Source organism: Taeniopygia guttata, chromosome 24, assembly GCF_048771995.1.
Source record: "Taeniopygia guttata chromosome 24, bTaeGut7.mat, whole genome shotgun sequence".
NCBI lineage: Eukaryota > Metazoa > Chordata > Aves > Passeriformes > Estrildidae > Taeniopygia > Taeniopygia guttata.
This window is the reverse complement of record NC_133049.1, coordinates 6,133,617-6,148,255: the sequence shown is the minus strand read 5'-3', so window position 1 is coordinate 6,148,255 and position 14,639 is coordinate 6,133,617. Positions and strand designations below refer to the sequence as shown.

Here is a 14,639-nt window from a genome sequence, read left to right as displayed (position 1 = left end):
TCAGTCCATGCAGACTTAGTTTTTATCCCTTTATGGGGTAAGAAGCATCAAGCTTAACTCTGATTCCTCTCCCTGTGCTGTGAGCAGGGTGAAGATGAGTGCTGAAGAGATTCTGGTGCGTGCAGTAGAACTTGGAAAAAATTTCTGCCTCTATTTTGATGGTAATTAGCTCATTTAATAACCTTATCTGTTTGAATAGTGATTTAACACAATTCCTTTGTCAGTCTGATTTGACCTAACTTCCCCATAAGCTTCAGTTTGTGTGTTGTTAGCCAGGTAGCTGAGTCAGGGGAACACTTGTTGCTTACACAAAAAATTCTGGGAAAGGACACTCAGAAGCATTGGAATACTGGGGGTGGACTTGGAGTGAGTATGGAATTTCCAATATTGTGGGAAAAAGTCAGTTAGAAAACAGTTTCTTCTTTAAAAGCAATTTGTAATGAGTTCTTGTCCTTTTTGCTCACTTAAAGGCATTGATAAAACCAAAAATTTGCATGCAATTATTCCTCAGTTTTAGGCTTAGAGTGATCCTCTCACCCTTAAATAACCCTTAAAAAGTATTTTGCATACCTTTGCTTTGGTGGTGACTCCAATTCTCAAATGAGTGCATTTTCCTTTGTTTTGCTCACAGATAAGCCCTGTGTGCAGTGACAGCAGCTCAGCCTTGGTGGCACTGGGCTGTGGGAACATGTAGGTGGCTGCCTGGGCACAAAGTGACTTCTTTTGTGGGGGCAGAGTTTAATGTTGTTTTTCTTTCCTTTTTTTCACCGCTCACTTGGAACCAAGACGACGATGGTAAGCTGAGAACTCATCTTTTATGATTTTGTTACTCATTTCACACTGAGGGTGGCTGCAAAACAAAAACCAAACCAGCTACAGCTCACTGCTACTTGTGATAATGATGTTACTTTAATTCCTCTTAAGACACAGGGTGGTGGCTTCGCTGACAGCACCTTTCAATGCGCTTTAATTGCTGGCAAAGAGAACTGATGCTTCTGAATTCTCATTAACAAACACAGCGGCTTTTCTTGCTTATATAAATAAATTTCAGATTCTGGGAAATCTGCTTCGGTGTGAAAGATGATGTGCTTGATGTCATTCTAAAAATTCCTTTTACGTGACATCCGTAATGCCAGGATTAAGCTGGAAGCAAACTGGCAAAGCCCTGAGGCGACAGCAGCTAAAAGATGCAGAATTTTGCTTTTTTATCCCTGCAGAGCTGGAGTGTGATGCCCTCTGCAAGGAAAGGACTCTGCACCGGGTGCTGAGGAATATGAACAGCCAACTGCTCGTGGTGCGCCCCGACCTGAACGTGGCTGCCTTTGAGGATGTGACAGACCAGGAGATGCAATCTGGTAATTTCCAAACACAAACCAACACTGCTGCTCTGCTGCTTCATCCTGGACGTGGCTTTGTTCTTTGCAATCATCTACTCAATGATGGCATTGAGAGTAATGATTTAAAATTTCATTTGCAAGAAGAAAATTTAGCTGAGAGTGAAATTTTGTGTGTTGGGCATTGGTGAGGGATGAGATTTCTGAGTCAGACCAAAGCCTGCAGGATGTCACATGCAGAAAAAGGGCTGTTAAGATTTTTGCTTGGCTCTGATCACAAAATTCTTAATTCCCCCCTTTTTCTCATGCTGGATTACAAAAAAATAATTTTAAAATTCAAACAATGTATTGGCACTGAAAGATCTTACTTTCTTCTAATAATATTAGCTATAAACTTACAGTTTTGGCTTTGACTTTTTGGGGTGCTTCAGCAATTTATTTATTTATTTCTGGATCATCTATCTGCAGCCATGCTCTGATTTGCAGATAGCCACTTCCACATGCCAGTCTGAGTTTCTGCATGCACACAGAAGGGTCTGACCCCTCCCCACACTGCCTGGTGACCTCAGCTGCTTTGCTGCACCCTGGTTATTGCCTGATTGCATAAAACAAAAAACATAAAAGTTCAAATCCTGGCTCTTCTGTCAGGAAAAATACCCTGGTGAGACAGCCAGGCTTGCCAGGGGAGTGGTAAAACATCACTGAATTCAGTTCCTGCAGCTCCTTGGAGCAGGTTATCAATAATAATCCGTTTATTTCCAGGCAAAGGGATGCATTTCAGCATTCACTGCTACAAAACCACCACGCCCTTGGCAGGGCTGCCCGTGGCCTTCAGTGTCCAAGTGGAAGACAAAAGTTATTACATGTGTTGTGAGAGGGAACGTGGAGAAATGATCGTGAGGTTCAAGGTAAGGATCTGCCTCCCTCTTCTCCTCAGTACAAATCCAACAGGCAGAATTAAAAACTCAGAGCTGGAATAAAACTGGTCAGGGCTTGTGCTGGGATTAACCTGCTCCCCTTTTTCCTTCCTCAGGAAGGAGAAGTTCCCAAAGAAATTCCTGGTGAAAGCAACATCATCTTTTTCAAAAAGACATTTACATCTTGCTCCTCCAAAGCATTTAAATTTGAATACTCAATGGAAAAAGGAATGTTCCTGGCCTTTGAGGAAGAAGGCTGCCTGAGAAAATTAATCCTAAAGAAACTGTCAAAAGATGAAGTGGACGAAACCATGAAGATGAGTTTATGTTAAATTCAGTCAGAATGAAAATCACAACCTATGATGGAACAATTCACCAGTTTTAAAATACAGCTTGGTTTTTTTTATAGAAAAACCTTTAGTCTGTCTTTATCCAAAACAAGTCAGTTTTAACTATTGTCAGTACTTATTAAAAAAAAAAATAAATGCAAGTTCTTGGCAGAAGGCCAAGCATGTTTTCCAGTCAGACAGAAGAGAATGACACACTGAAGAATGTGCATGTCAATACAGTCCTGTAGATTTTAATCCCTAAAATCTTTAATGCCTGTTGACCCAAAAGCTTTTAGATAATGAGTTTCTCACCCAGGCAGCTCGAACAGCACATCCAGCTGCATCCTGTGTGAGGAAACCTCAGACACTTTCCACCAGAGACCCTCAGCTTGCCCAGAGGGACTTACCCATGACTCACCATCTGCACGCTCCTCCTCCTGGGACAAAATAACACAGAACACAAAAATGTTGGCATTCAAACCAGACCACAGCTCCATTCTGGCCACAACACCAACAAAAATTGGCCAGCTACTTGCTTTTGCTAATAATTAAAATTTCCAATCCACGTTAAAAACAAAACAAAACAAAAAAATCAGGAAGTCTTGTAGAAGCCAAACAGTGACTTGGTCATTCTGTTCATTGCAGAATCACTGATGGTAACACGAATTCTCTTCCTCATAGTGCCACAGAAGTACCATGAGAATGTGGAAAGAGCTCTCCACTCCCTGGCAATGTGAAAGTCAGACAGGATGAAGCTGAAAGTTAAAAACCACAATCTCAGTTCCCCCCTAAAAAATCCCTAACAGAACATTCCCTCAGCCTCCTCTTCGCTGTCTTTGCAGTCACACAGGACAACACAGACTGGAGTTTTCAGAAAATAAACCTCAAAAAAGTGTTGCAGATGAACATAAAACCCTTGAAAGTTGAATGTTCCTAAAGTCAATCTGCAAAAGTATTTTATTCTACGTCAATCCTTGTTGTATTTTCTAAGAGACATTAATTATCCTTGTATTAAGTCAAGTCTAAGTCACTGCTAAGTATTAATTCATACAAATATTCTTTGTTTTATGAAGTAAGGCAGAGCAGACCTAGCTACAGAGAAAGTGTATTAGGCAACCAAAAGCAGTAAGAATGGTTCAGAAGCACACACAGAATTTCTGGAAATTCTTTATTGCATGGATTAAGAAAAAAAGTATTCCCTTTTCTACATCAATTCCCAGGGTCCAAAGAGTTACAGGGTCTGCCTTACACATGATGTCAGAAGAAGCAGTTCACTTTTCCACAAGCCAAGCTTGTTTTACAGAACAGGAAATCAACCAACAGTTAGAAAAACACTCATTAAAGCTGGTATTACAAGGAGAGTTCCCTTTAGCTATGCGAGCCTGATGTAATTCATTCACCCCAATTTACAGTGCAGCTTGAATCCACTCACTCCCACTGGACATTTTCCAGTTAAATCTGTATTTAAACCTGGTTTTTATTCTGTATATTCTAAACTAGCTCTGAGCCCCCTGCAGGCTCACGGGGACCCCTGGCTGTTCCTTTGTGGTGCAGGATGTTGCTCAGAAGCTGATGAAGCAGAGGCAGCAGAGGACAATCGTGTGTGTCAGGCTGGGGCTCCTCAGAGGCTCCAGAGCATGGCCACAGCCTTGCAGATGCCCACGTCGTGGTAGTTGAAGTGGCAGAGGCCAGCGAAGGTCAGGGCAGAGAGGACGTACAGCCCCGTGTTGGCCACTTTAATGGGGACATCTCCGTGCACATAATCAGTAATGACCTGGCCCAGACCCCTAAACGAGAGAGAAAAGCTCAAATCAGCAAAGTTCACTCACTGAAATCCATCCTCTTTGTTTTCTTGTTTTACCACTCGCTCTTCCCCCCTGCTGCCATCAGCCTTTCCTGAAGAATGCTCAGTTCCCACCCAGAAAGAGGAAGAACCGATTTCAAAAACAAAACAAAACATTTCACAGATCCTACTGAAAATACACAGATTGGCTCAGAGTTTTCTTGAGAAAAAAAAAGTGCTGACCACAGCTCTTCAAACCGAATCCTTGGAATCTGCTTTCTTATCTGACTTCCAAGGAGTGGAAAAGAGGAAAACCAAGGAAATATCTGGGACCAGCCATTGTCACAAAGGCACAGAAGACTCCTGGCTATGCATTTAGATTAGAAGAGTGGCAACCAAAGAAATTAGCACATTTGCAGTTTTTTCCACATCTGAAGTGAACTCCTGTCCAGATTTGAACTATCCAGCAATAGGAGACACAGGATGCTTGTTTTGGGAAAAAGCTCCCAGAGCAAGGGAAGTGCAAGAATCCCTGGCACAGATTCCTAAGGGCAAAACTGAGGTTTAAGAAAACCTGGCACCCCCAAAGTACCATGAAAATCTGCTTTATCCTTGTAACAAGGAATTCCCAAAACAGAATCACCTCAGGAAGGTGGATGCTGCCAGCCTGGCCAGCCATGTAGATCCACTCCTAATTAGCTCTGTCCCTGATCTAATTAAGGATCACAGCAGAACTACACTGAGCAAACATCCAGCCAGGAATAAAGGAAATAATCATCCAGGTCTCCTTAGTGGAATATTTGCTGTGAGCTCTTTATTATGCAAAACCTCATCACCACTGAGATGTACAAACCAGTGCACGGAGCTTTAGAGGCAGAATATTTTTGTATAATTTTTATACGGCTCTGTCCTCTTTCTGTTCCCTCTGTTCACACAACACTGCTTCTTCATGGGCAAAAACCATTCAGGATTCGACATCTCCAGGGGCAAGGAAGTGCTCTTAAGGTTAAGATACTACAGAGATTTTATGGATTCTTTTTCTGACTGAAAGGAAGACCAAAGTACGACCACTCCAAGATCACGACTGCCACCGAACGTGGCGAGCAAAGACTTTTTCCAGGTGATTTCCACTAGGCCAGGATGAGGTTTGGAGGCACCAAACCTTCTTTGCTGTGAGTGGAGCCCTGCTGTGCTTACCAGTGGCCGTGCAGGGTGAGGGCTGCAGCCAGGGAATAGTCCACGGCGGGCCCGGGGTACAGGTAGGCTGCGGGGAGCAGCCCCAGCAGCAGCACGCTGACCGCTCGCTCCCCTGTCCAGTGCAAAGACGCAGCCTTGGAAGTGCCTGCAAGGAGAAACATCCTCAGGGAAAAGCCCCTCTGCCAAGGGATGAAGGGATGGCTTTGAAATCTGGAGAGTTTGCAAGCCAAAACCTTGCATGAGCAATACCTGGAAACACAACGGGAGCATCAGCCCAGGGAAACCATCAAGAACTGACTCTGTGAAATTATCAATGCAACACCCCCAAAGTGCTCAGCTAACACACAGATATCCATCCACTAAACCAAAATGCAAGTGTTTTCATTTGTTTTGGCAGGGAGAAAAGAAATTCAGAAAGTGACAAGATAAGGAAAGCAAAGGTTCTGAAGTTTGGACTTGGGCAAAGCGCAAACTGAAGTGCTATTAACTGGTAACAGTGCTGCTGAAGGTGAGGGCACACACACTCCTCACAGCCTGAGGCACCACAACTGCACCATTATTTATCACAAATAACATCTCTGCACGGTTACTGCCCTATCTAACAAAGCTCAGCATTTCACAACTTCTCCCTTAAATCAACAGGCATTTATGATTATGTTTTCCATTGCTGGTAACACCCATAACTGTACATCACCCAAGAAGACACCAAGAAAACCACTGCACCATGTGCAAATCTATTCTGTTCTCCGTTACAGCTGACACTTAAAATCTCCTAGAATGGCCAAAAAAATTATAGACTCAGCCTGGTTTGGGATGGGAAAGACCTTAAAGCTCATCTTGTTTTTAAATCCCTGTATAGCCTTCGGGTATCACCTCCATCACCTCTGTTCCTTATCCCTGCACCACTGCTGGTCCCTTGGAGGACCCGAGCCAAAATCTGGTCCTTTACGACCCATGGTGGACAGAATCACTGAGCGCTCAGAAGCTGGAACGGACTTTAAGGATCACCTAATCCCAACTCCTGCCACGGGCAGGATGCCTGATGCTGCGCCCGGGCGCTCAGCAGCTCCTGATCCGGGAAAGCGGGATCGCACACAGAAACACAGACAGAAACACAGACAGAAACACAGACAGAAACACGGACAGACGGACACACACACACACACACGGGGCCGTACCGTGTCCCTGGCGGGCCGGGCCGTGGCTGTCGCGGGCCGGAGCGCAGCGGGCGGCGGCGGCACCGAGCGCGGCGGGGCGGCGGAGCAGGGCCGAGCCCAGGAGAGCTGCGGGGACAGCGGGGGCGCGGCGTGAGAACCCCGCACCCCCGGGACCCCGGAGACACCGGGATCCTGCAACCTCCAGAGTCCCGCACCCCCGGGACCCCGGAGACACCGGGATCCTGCAACCTCCGGAACCCCGCACCCCCGGGACCCCGGAGACACAAGCGTCCCGGAGCCACCGGGATCCCGCACCCCCGGGACCCCGGAGACACCGGGATCCTGCAATCTCCAGAACCCCGCACCCTCGGGACCCCTGAGACACCGGGATCCTGCAACCTCCGGGGCCCGCAACCTCTGGAACCCCGCATCCTCCCGGGTCCCGCACCCTCCGGGGTCCCGCAAGCTCCAGAACCCCGCACCATCCGGGGTCCCGAACCCTCCGGAACCCCGCACCCTCTGGAACCCCGCATCCTCCGGGACCCCGCAACCTCCGGGGTCCCGCACCCTCCGGGGTCCCGCATCCCCAGAACCCCGCACCATCCTGGGTCCCGAACCCTCCGAGGGTCCCGCACCCTCCGGAATCCCACGTCCCCAGAACCCCGCACCCTCCGAGGGTCCCGGAGCCACCAGGATGCTGCAACCTCCGGAACGCCGCACCCTCCCGGGTCCCGCACCCTCCGGAATCCCGGAGCCAGCGGGATCCCGCACCCCTCAGAACCCCGCACCCTCCCGGGTCCCCGCACCCCCCGGGATCCCGCACCCCCAGATCCCCGCACCCTCCGCGGCCCCGGCCCCGCCCGACTGACCCAGGCCGGCCCCGCGGGGCCGCAGCAGCGCCAGCGCCATGTCCGCTCCAAGGGCACCGCGCCCGGACGCGGAAACGCCGAGCGCCGCCCGAGCTCCGCCGCCGCCGCTTCCGCCTCCGGGGCCGGAGCGGGGCCGGGAACGGGACGGGAGCGGGGCCGGGAGCGGGGCCGGGAACGGGGCCGGGAACGGGACGGGAGCGGGACCGGAGCGGGGCGGGAGCGGGACCGGGAGCGGGACGGGGCGGGAGCGGGGCCGGGAGCTCCGGGAGCGGGGCCCGGAGCCGCCCGAGACAGCGGACGATGGGGTTTGGGGCCGGAATCCTCCCCCGGCACAGCTGCCCCGAGCAGATGTTGTGCCTGTCCCATCCCTGGAAGCGCCCAAGGTTGGAGCAGCCTCGGGGAAGGTGTGGATTCCCTTCCAGCCCAAACCGCTCTGTAATTGTATAATTCTGTCTTAAATCCTGCAGCAGAGCCGGTGTAGCTCAGCTGTGTGAAACACCTTTGTGCACACCATAAACACCTCCGTGAATGAACAACCTGGGTTTTCTTCCATTTGAAGGGAAAAAAGGAACAGCAGTCAGGGCTTGGAGTGAAAATTTGGGGCTGTTTTGTGCTTGTCCAAGACGCTACAATCACTCCACACATTTACCCAGTGCAGAAACAAACAGCACAGGGACAACACCTGTGCAGATCACCTGTGTGTTCACCACTGAAACACCTTTGTACACACCATAAACACCTCCATGAACATCCCGGGTTTTTTTCCATTTGAAGGGAAAAAGGGAACAGCAATCACACCTTGGAGTGAGAATTTGGGGCTGTTTTGTGCTTGTCCAAGACACAACAATCACTCCACACATTTCCCCAGTGCCCTGATTTCATCTCCTGCAAATGTGCAGAAACAAACAGCACAGGGAGAGCACAGGCACCACCCAGACTCCCAGGCCTGTGCTCTGTCCCTGGGCTTGGCTCCAGAACAATGACAAAAGCATCAAACACATCTGGATTTATTTCTTTTATTAAAAGGCTTGGCTGTTCACTGCAAGGAGAAGGGCCTGGTACCAGTTTCCCCAGTAACACGCTGGGCAGAGCAGAGAAGGACACAACACCCACCAAGGCCTCTCTGTCAGCACAAATGGTTTCAGCATCCCCACAGAGAAGGAAGGAAGGAAGGGAGACACAGTGGCCAGCCCACAGCAGGCTCGGGACAGGAGTTTAAACCAAGCAAATGAACTGGTGGCTTTTTTCACCATTAGAGAAGTCACTGCCCCTTCAGCTGGAATGGGAATATTCCCTCAGCTGCCCTCCGTGTCCAGCTGACCCTGTGCATGCCCCCACAGCTCTGCTTTTGGTGGAGGATTTTTGGGAAGACAAAACTACCATGGGTGTTACAGTGACATTTCCTCCATTACAGCTTGATTCATCAGCCTGTCCTCTCTCCTGCTGGCCATTGTTTCGGTGAGCCAAAAGAGCAATCTGTTCAAACATAATTTAAGAAAAAAACCAACCTGATCACAGCCAAGCTGGCAGGATGAGCCCACCTGTGGGCCAGGTGGGTGCTGTCCTGCAGTGCTGCCTGGCGAGCCCGAGGCTGCCTGGGCTCGGTGCTGCCTGTGGGCTGGCAGCACGTGTGTAAACCAGTGTTGGAGCAGTGCTGAGTGACAAAGACCTGCCCCTGTGCTCCCCTCCTGCTCTGAGCTGCACCCAGACCCCTCAGTCCTCATCAGAGCTGTCCTCAGACTTCTCATCCCCCGCCACCTTCCAGTTCTTCCTCTTGCTCCTCTTCTCCGGCACCTCACTCGGCCTCTCGGGTGCGGAGTTGTGGCGCTTCTTTCTCTTCCTTGGGGGCCGTTTCTCCTTTTTCCCCTCGGGTTCAGTGTCCTCAGAGCTGCTGGTGCTGGAGCTGCTTGCATGGCAAAAGTCACTCTCCTGCCCAGAAGAAGAGGTAGGTTCCTTGGCAGGCACTTTCCTGGGCTTTTTCTTGCGCTTGTGTTTTCCTTTCCGGGTGCTTGGAGTCTCCTCTCCCGAGCCCTCACTCTCCCCCCGGGAGGAATCTGTGGAAGTTCTCTCCTGCTCCTTTTTCTTTTTCTTCCTCTTTTTGTGTGAGTGCTTTTTTTGCTTCTTCTTGTGGGATTTCTTGGTTTTTTTCCTTTTGTGGGACTCACGGGCTGTTTGCTTCCCCAGGTGGGATCTCTTCTTCCCATTGACAGCATTTTGCTCATCTCCTTCCTGCTGATCACTGGAAATAGAACAGGAGGAGGTGAACTGAAAGCCACTGAGTGATGAAACTCATTCATATCCAATCTGTAAACCTGAAAAATACTGGTGATTCTGCTGGGTGTGGCTTAAAAATAATTAATTCTGACTTAAAATCTTGTTTTTCCACTCTCTGGGATACTGCAAGAATTTATTTACCTCCCAGAGTCATAGATTTTGATAACTCCAGCTAAATCTATTTTAATTAATACAAAAGATTCTCCTAAGACTCACACCACATTAATGGATTTGAGTTTTTTAACAGTAAGGCTTTGCATTCAAGGTTGATCTCCATTCAAAATTTAAAACTCAGTCTGTAAAATTCCCTGAAGAGCTTGTCAGAAGGCAGATTCTGGATCCATCAGTGTCTGCCTTACCTGTCTGTGTCAAATTCTTCAGGGTACAACTCTTTATATCCACTGTGCCCCCACCTGTAAGAAATCAGAACCATCCATTAAAAACAGACAACGCGTGAGAGGGCAAAAATGCAATTCTGAAAAGGCAGAGCCACAGAATGAATCTGCGTTTAGACAGGAAGGAAATAGCACTGATTTGGCTGGTGCTATTTAAATACACCTTATGTTCTCAAACCACAACTCTGATTTCTTTAAATGCAACTCTGGACTTGTGTTTCTTGAGTTTTTTTAAGCTTATTGGGTAGAGTAATAAATATTAAACTTAGAGTTGGGCTTTTAGTGCCTAGTGTGGCTTAGAAACTCGCAGATGAGCTCAAATTGGTTATTCTGTGACATGGCAGAAGATTGTATGTGTTGTTCATTCTCAAAATGGGCTGAAGCTCTGTTTCATCACAGCACACACCAAACAGAAATGTATTATTTTTTTGGTACAGGGCTTCAAAAAGATGTTTAATTATAACCACAGACACGCAGAATTCCCTCACAGACCTGTCTGGCATGTTGGCTTCACATTCATACAGCTTTTTATTCCAGGATCTGGCCCTGAGGAGATCATCTTCCACCAGGTCAAGGAGCTGTGGGTTCCTGGATTTCCAGTCCGCCCTGTGCCCCTCCTCGTCGAAGCCATCGCTGCGCATGCGGCTGCTGCGGAGAGGGAACAGATCCTTCAGGTGGGGAACAGGTTGGGAACAGCTCCTTCAGGTAAGGAACAGCTCCTTCAGGTGGGGAACGGCTCCTTCAGGTGGGGAACGGCTCCTTCAGGTGGGGAACAGCCTCTCCAGTTTAGGAACAGCTCCTTTAGGTGAGGAACAGCTCCTTCAGGTGGGGAACACCTCCTTCAGGTGGGGAACAGGTTGGGAACAGCTCCTTCAGGTAAGGAGCAGCTCCTTCAGGTGGGGAACAGGTCGGGAATGGCTCCTTCAGGAGGGGAACGGCTCCTTCAGGTGGGGAACAGGTCAGGAACGGTTCCTTCAGTGAGGAACAGCCCCTTCAGGTGGGGAACAGCCCCTCCAGGTGAGGAACAGCCCCTTGAGGTGAGGAACAGCCCCTTCAGGTGAGGAACAGCTCCTTCAGGTGGGGAACAGCTCCTTCAGGTCGGGAACAGGTCGGGAACGGTTCCTTCAGGTGGGGAACAGCCTCTTCAGGTGAGGAACAGCCCCTCCAGGTGAGGAACAGCCCCTCCAGGTGAGGAACAGCCCCTCCAGTGTAGGAACAGCTCCTTCAGGTGAGGAACAGCTCCTTCAGGTGAGGAACAGGTCGGGAATGGTTCCTTCAAGTGAGGAACAGCTCCTTCAGGTGAGGAACAGCCCCTTTGGGTGAGGAACAGCCCCTCCAGGTGGGGAACACCTCCCAGCCACCCCTCATTCACCTGGGACCTCCAACACGTCACATCTCACACCAATAGTCAGGCTTAAGCAGAGGTTTGACCCCTTTCCAGGGAGTCACTCAGGAGATAAGAAATGAATGTTTCTGTGGTGTATCTCACCTGGAGGTGTCTGACAGCATTCTGCTCTGCCTTTTCCAGTAAGTCTCTTCTGTCTGCTTCTCCCACTCTCTTATTTTCCACATTTCTGTCTCTTCCTGAAGCTGGAAGTCACAGAAAGGGAAATGAGTTTAACATTAGGGAAAATTCACAGTCACACAGCACCAACCTCAACACTCCTGGTAAGGAAACTCACAGCCACCTTTCCTACCACCCCCAAACAAAGGGTTATTTACACGTATCTTTATCCAACAGAGAACATCTTGGTGGTGCTTAGACCTGCTGAATTATGATTCATTAATAGTTTGCTAAACTTAATGGAGTTGCTTAATCTTGCACTAAAATCCTGCCTGTGCACACAACGTTGGAATTGTTTCATGCAATTAAAAGCATATACACAGTGCAATAAATAAAACAAAATCTATTAAAGATTTGCTACTTTTTAAGTCCCTGCACACGGGAATGTCCCAGCACATGGGGATGTCCCAGCACACCGGGATGTCCCCGCACACCGGGATGTCCGTGCACACCGGGATGTCCCCGCACACCGGGATGTCCCCGCACACCGGGATGCCCGTGCACACCGGGATGTCCGTGCACACGGGAATGTCCCAGCACACCGGGATGTCCCCGCAGCCCGGGCTGTCCCCTCACCCTCCCGGTGTCCCCGCAGCCCGGGCCGGGCCCCGCACAGGCCCCGCTCGGCGCGGGCGGCCCGGGCCTCACCTTGTTGTGCGCTCCGGTGTGGCGGATGACGTTGCGGAGCAGCACCTTCCCCACGGGCACGCGGGACATGCTGCGGCCGCTGCCGGAGCCGCTGCCGGGGTTTGTTTGTGCCGCTGTTTGGCGGCGGCCGGGCCGGGCCGGGCCGGGCGGGGGACGCGGAAACGCGGCGGGGCCGCGCGCGCCGCTTCCGGCGCCGTCTCCGGGGCAACGGCGCCGCCAGGGCCTGAGGGCCGCGGGCTCCGGGCGGCCCGAACCGACCCGGGACTGCCCCGGTACCGTTCCGAACCGACCCGGGACAGCACCGGTACCGCCCCGAACCGACCCGGGACTGCCCCGGTACCGTTCCGAACCGACCCGGGACCGCGCCGGTACCGCCCCGAACCGACCCGGGACCGCCCCGGTACTGCCCCGAACGGACCCGGGAACGCCTTGGTACCGTTCCGAACGGACCCGGGACCGCGCCGGTACCGCCCCGAACGGACCCGGGAACGCCTTGGTACCGTTCCGAACGGACCCGGTACCGCCTTGGTACCGTCCCGAACGGATCTGAACGGACCCGGGACCGCCTTGGTACCGCCCCGAACCGACCCGGGACCGCGCCGGGACCGCCCCGAACCGACCCGGGACTGCCCCGGTACCGCCCCGAACAGACTCGGGACCGCCCCGGTACTGCCTCGAACGGATCCGAACGGACCCGGGACCGCCTTGGTACCGCCCCGAACGGACCCAGTACTGCCCCAGTACCGCCCCGAACGGATCCGAACGGACCCGGGACCGCGCCGGTACCGCCCCGAACGGACTCGGGACTGCCCCGGTACTGCCCTGAACGGACCCGGGACCGCGCCGGTACCGCCCCGAACGGACCCGGGACCGCCCCGAACGGACCCGGGACCGCCCCGGTACTGCCCAAGTACCGCCCCGAACGGACCCGGGACCGCCTTGGTACCGTCCCGAACGGACCCAGTAGTGCCCCGGTACCGTCCCGAACGGACCCGGGACTGCCCCGAACGGATCCGAACGGACCCGGGACCGTCCCGAACCGACCCGGGACCTTCCCGGTACCGCCCGGCCCGGCACCGGCTCCAGCCCCCGCTGCCCCCGCGGCTCTCACCGCCCGGCCCCGCTGCCCGGCCCGCAGCGGCTGCTCTAAAGAAATGCTCTTTTGGGGAAAAAATCGCCCAAATTAACGCAAACATTCCTGCGAACATTCCCGCGAACACTGTGGCTGGGCAATGCTGGAAACATGTAACTCGTTAGTGGTTAAAATCAATTACTTAACTAATCAAATTTAAATAATTGTTTGCATTCTGTTTTAAGCAATGGTTTAAATTCAATTTAAATTCAATTTTTAAGTAATGGTTTTAATAAAATATTAAATTATAATTTTAATCAATTTTGGGTCTTGCTTATAATTTATTTTTTAAATTACCTGTTTTCCGTAATCATGGTATTCTTAGCCAGCACGTAGCAAAGCTGTTGTAAGATACTTCTGCAGAAACACAGCTTGGGAGAACAACTGAAACTTCTTGAAGTTTTGGCAGATTACACAACAAAAGCCCAGAGTGAAAATCTTTGGTAGGAGTGGGGCTAAGGGTGATTTTAATTCACGTTTTACTCATGAGGGGTGAATATCTCAAATGCCTTTAGATATGCAAGGAGAAAATGAAGGTTGGAGGAATAGCAACACCACCAAACTTATGAAAAAATGAGTAAAGACCGGGAATCTTCAAAGAATACTTGAAGATTTAGTTACAGTAGTTGTTATGTGCTGTAGTAAAGAACCACCAATGCCTTTACTGACGGGACAGCAGGAATGAGGTGATGTGATTTTGTTAAATAAAAGGACAGGATTCCATGGTTAGAGCAGTATTTAATGCTGGAACAAGCCCTCACACACAGCCCACAGCTGGACAGCGCAGAGAGGGAGGTGCAGACAGCAAAAAGCAAATATCTGGGAAGATCTGTGATTAAATTTCAGGTTAACAGGGTGAGTAGCACTGACCCAGAGCAGGAAAGCCACACACAGCTGAAGAGAAAAGCACTGGGACATGGTTTAGTAGTTGTCAATTCCAAATATTTAATGGAACGTGGGTTCACTAGAGCCAGTCTGGAATCAGGGTATTTCAGGCCATTCAAGAAAATCCAAAATCTTAATGCACTCCTTTTTTTTTG

At 50.6% G+C, this 14,639-nt stretch overlaps 3 protein-coding genes across 4 annotated transcripts; 1 reads left to right on the top strand and 2 right to left on the bottom strand.

Moving 5' to 3' along the window:
- Nucleotides 1-88: 88 nt before the first annotated feature.
- Nucleotides 89-2,760, top strand: IL18 (interleukin 18). Of its 2 annotated transcripts, XM_072918166.1 has the most exons (5): nt 91-161; nt 787-795; nt 1,218-1,355; nt 2,097-2,242; nt 2,368-2,760. In XM_072918166.1, the coding sequence occupies exons 1-5, from the start codon at nt 95-97 to the stop codon at nt 2,581-2,583; spliced, it is 576 nt and encodes a 191-aa protein (XP_072774267.1). In that variant the 5' UTR covers nt 91-94; the 3' UTR covers nt 2,584-2,760. The 2 variants fall into 2 exon arrangements, with proteins under 2 accessions (XP_072774268.1, XP_072774267.1); XM_072918167.1 differs by lacking the exon at nt 787-795 and having other exon boundaries at nt 89-161.
- Nucleotides 2,761-3,729: 969 nt separating this feature from the next.
- Nucleotides 3,730-7,661, bottom strand: SDHD (succinate dehydrogenase complex subunit D). Its single transcript, NM_001245709.2, is given in 4 exon segments — nt 3,730-4,367; nt 5,561-5,705; nt 6,739-6,843; nt 7,587-7,661. Coding segments are annotated over 4 exon segments (456 nt in total). The 5' UTR covers nt 7,627-7,661; the 3' UTR covers nt 3,730-4,201.
- Nucleotides 7,662-8,588: 927 nt separating this feature from the next.
- Nucleotides 8,589-12,804, bottom strand: NKAPD1 (NKAP domain containing 1). The gene is made up of 5 exons (XM_012570742.5): nt 12,468-12,804; nt 11,745-11,845; nt 10,748-10,903; nt 10,220-10,273; nt 8,589-9,825 (listed from the first exon to the last, which is right to left on the bottom strand). The coding sequence occupies exons 1-5, from the start codon at nt 12,534-12,536 to the stop codon at nt 9,300-9,302; spliced, it is 906 nt and encodes a 301-aa protein (XP_012426196.5). The 5' UTR covers nt 12,537-12,804; the 3' UTR covers nt 8,589-9,299.
- Nucleotides 12,805-14,639: the final 1,835 nt, after the last annotated feature.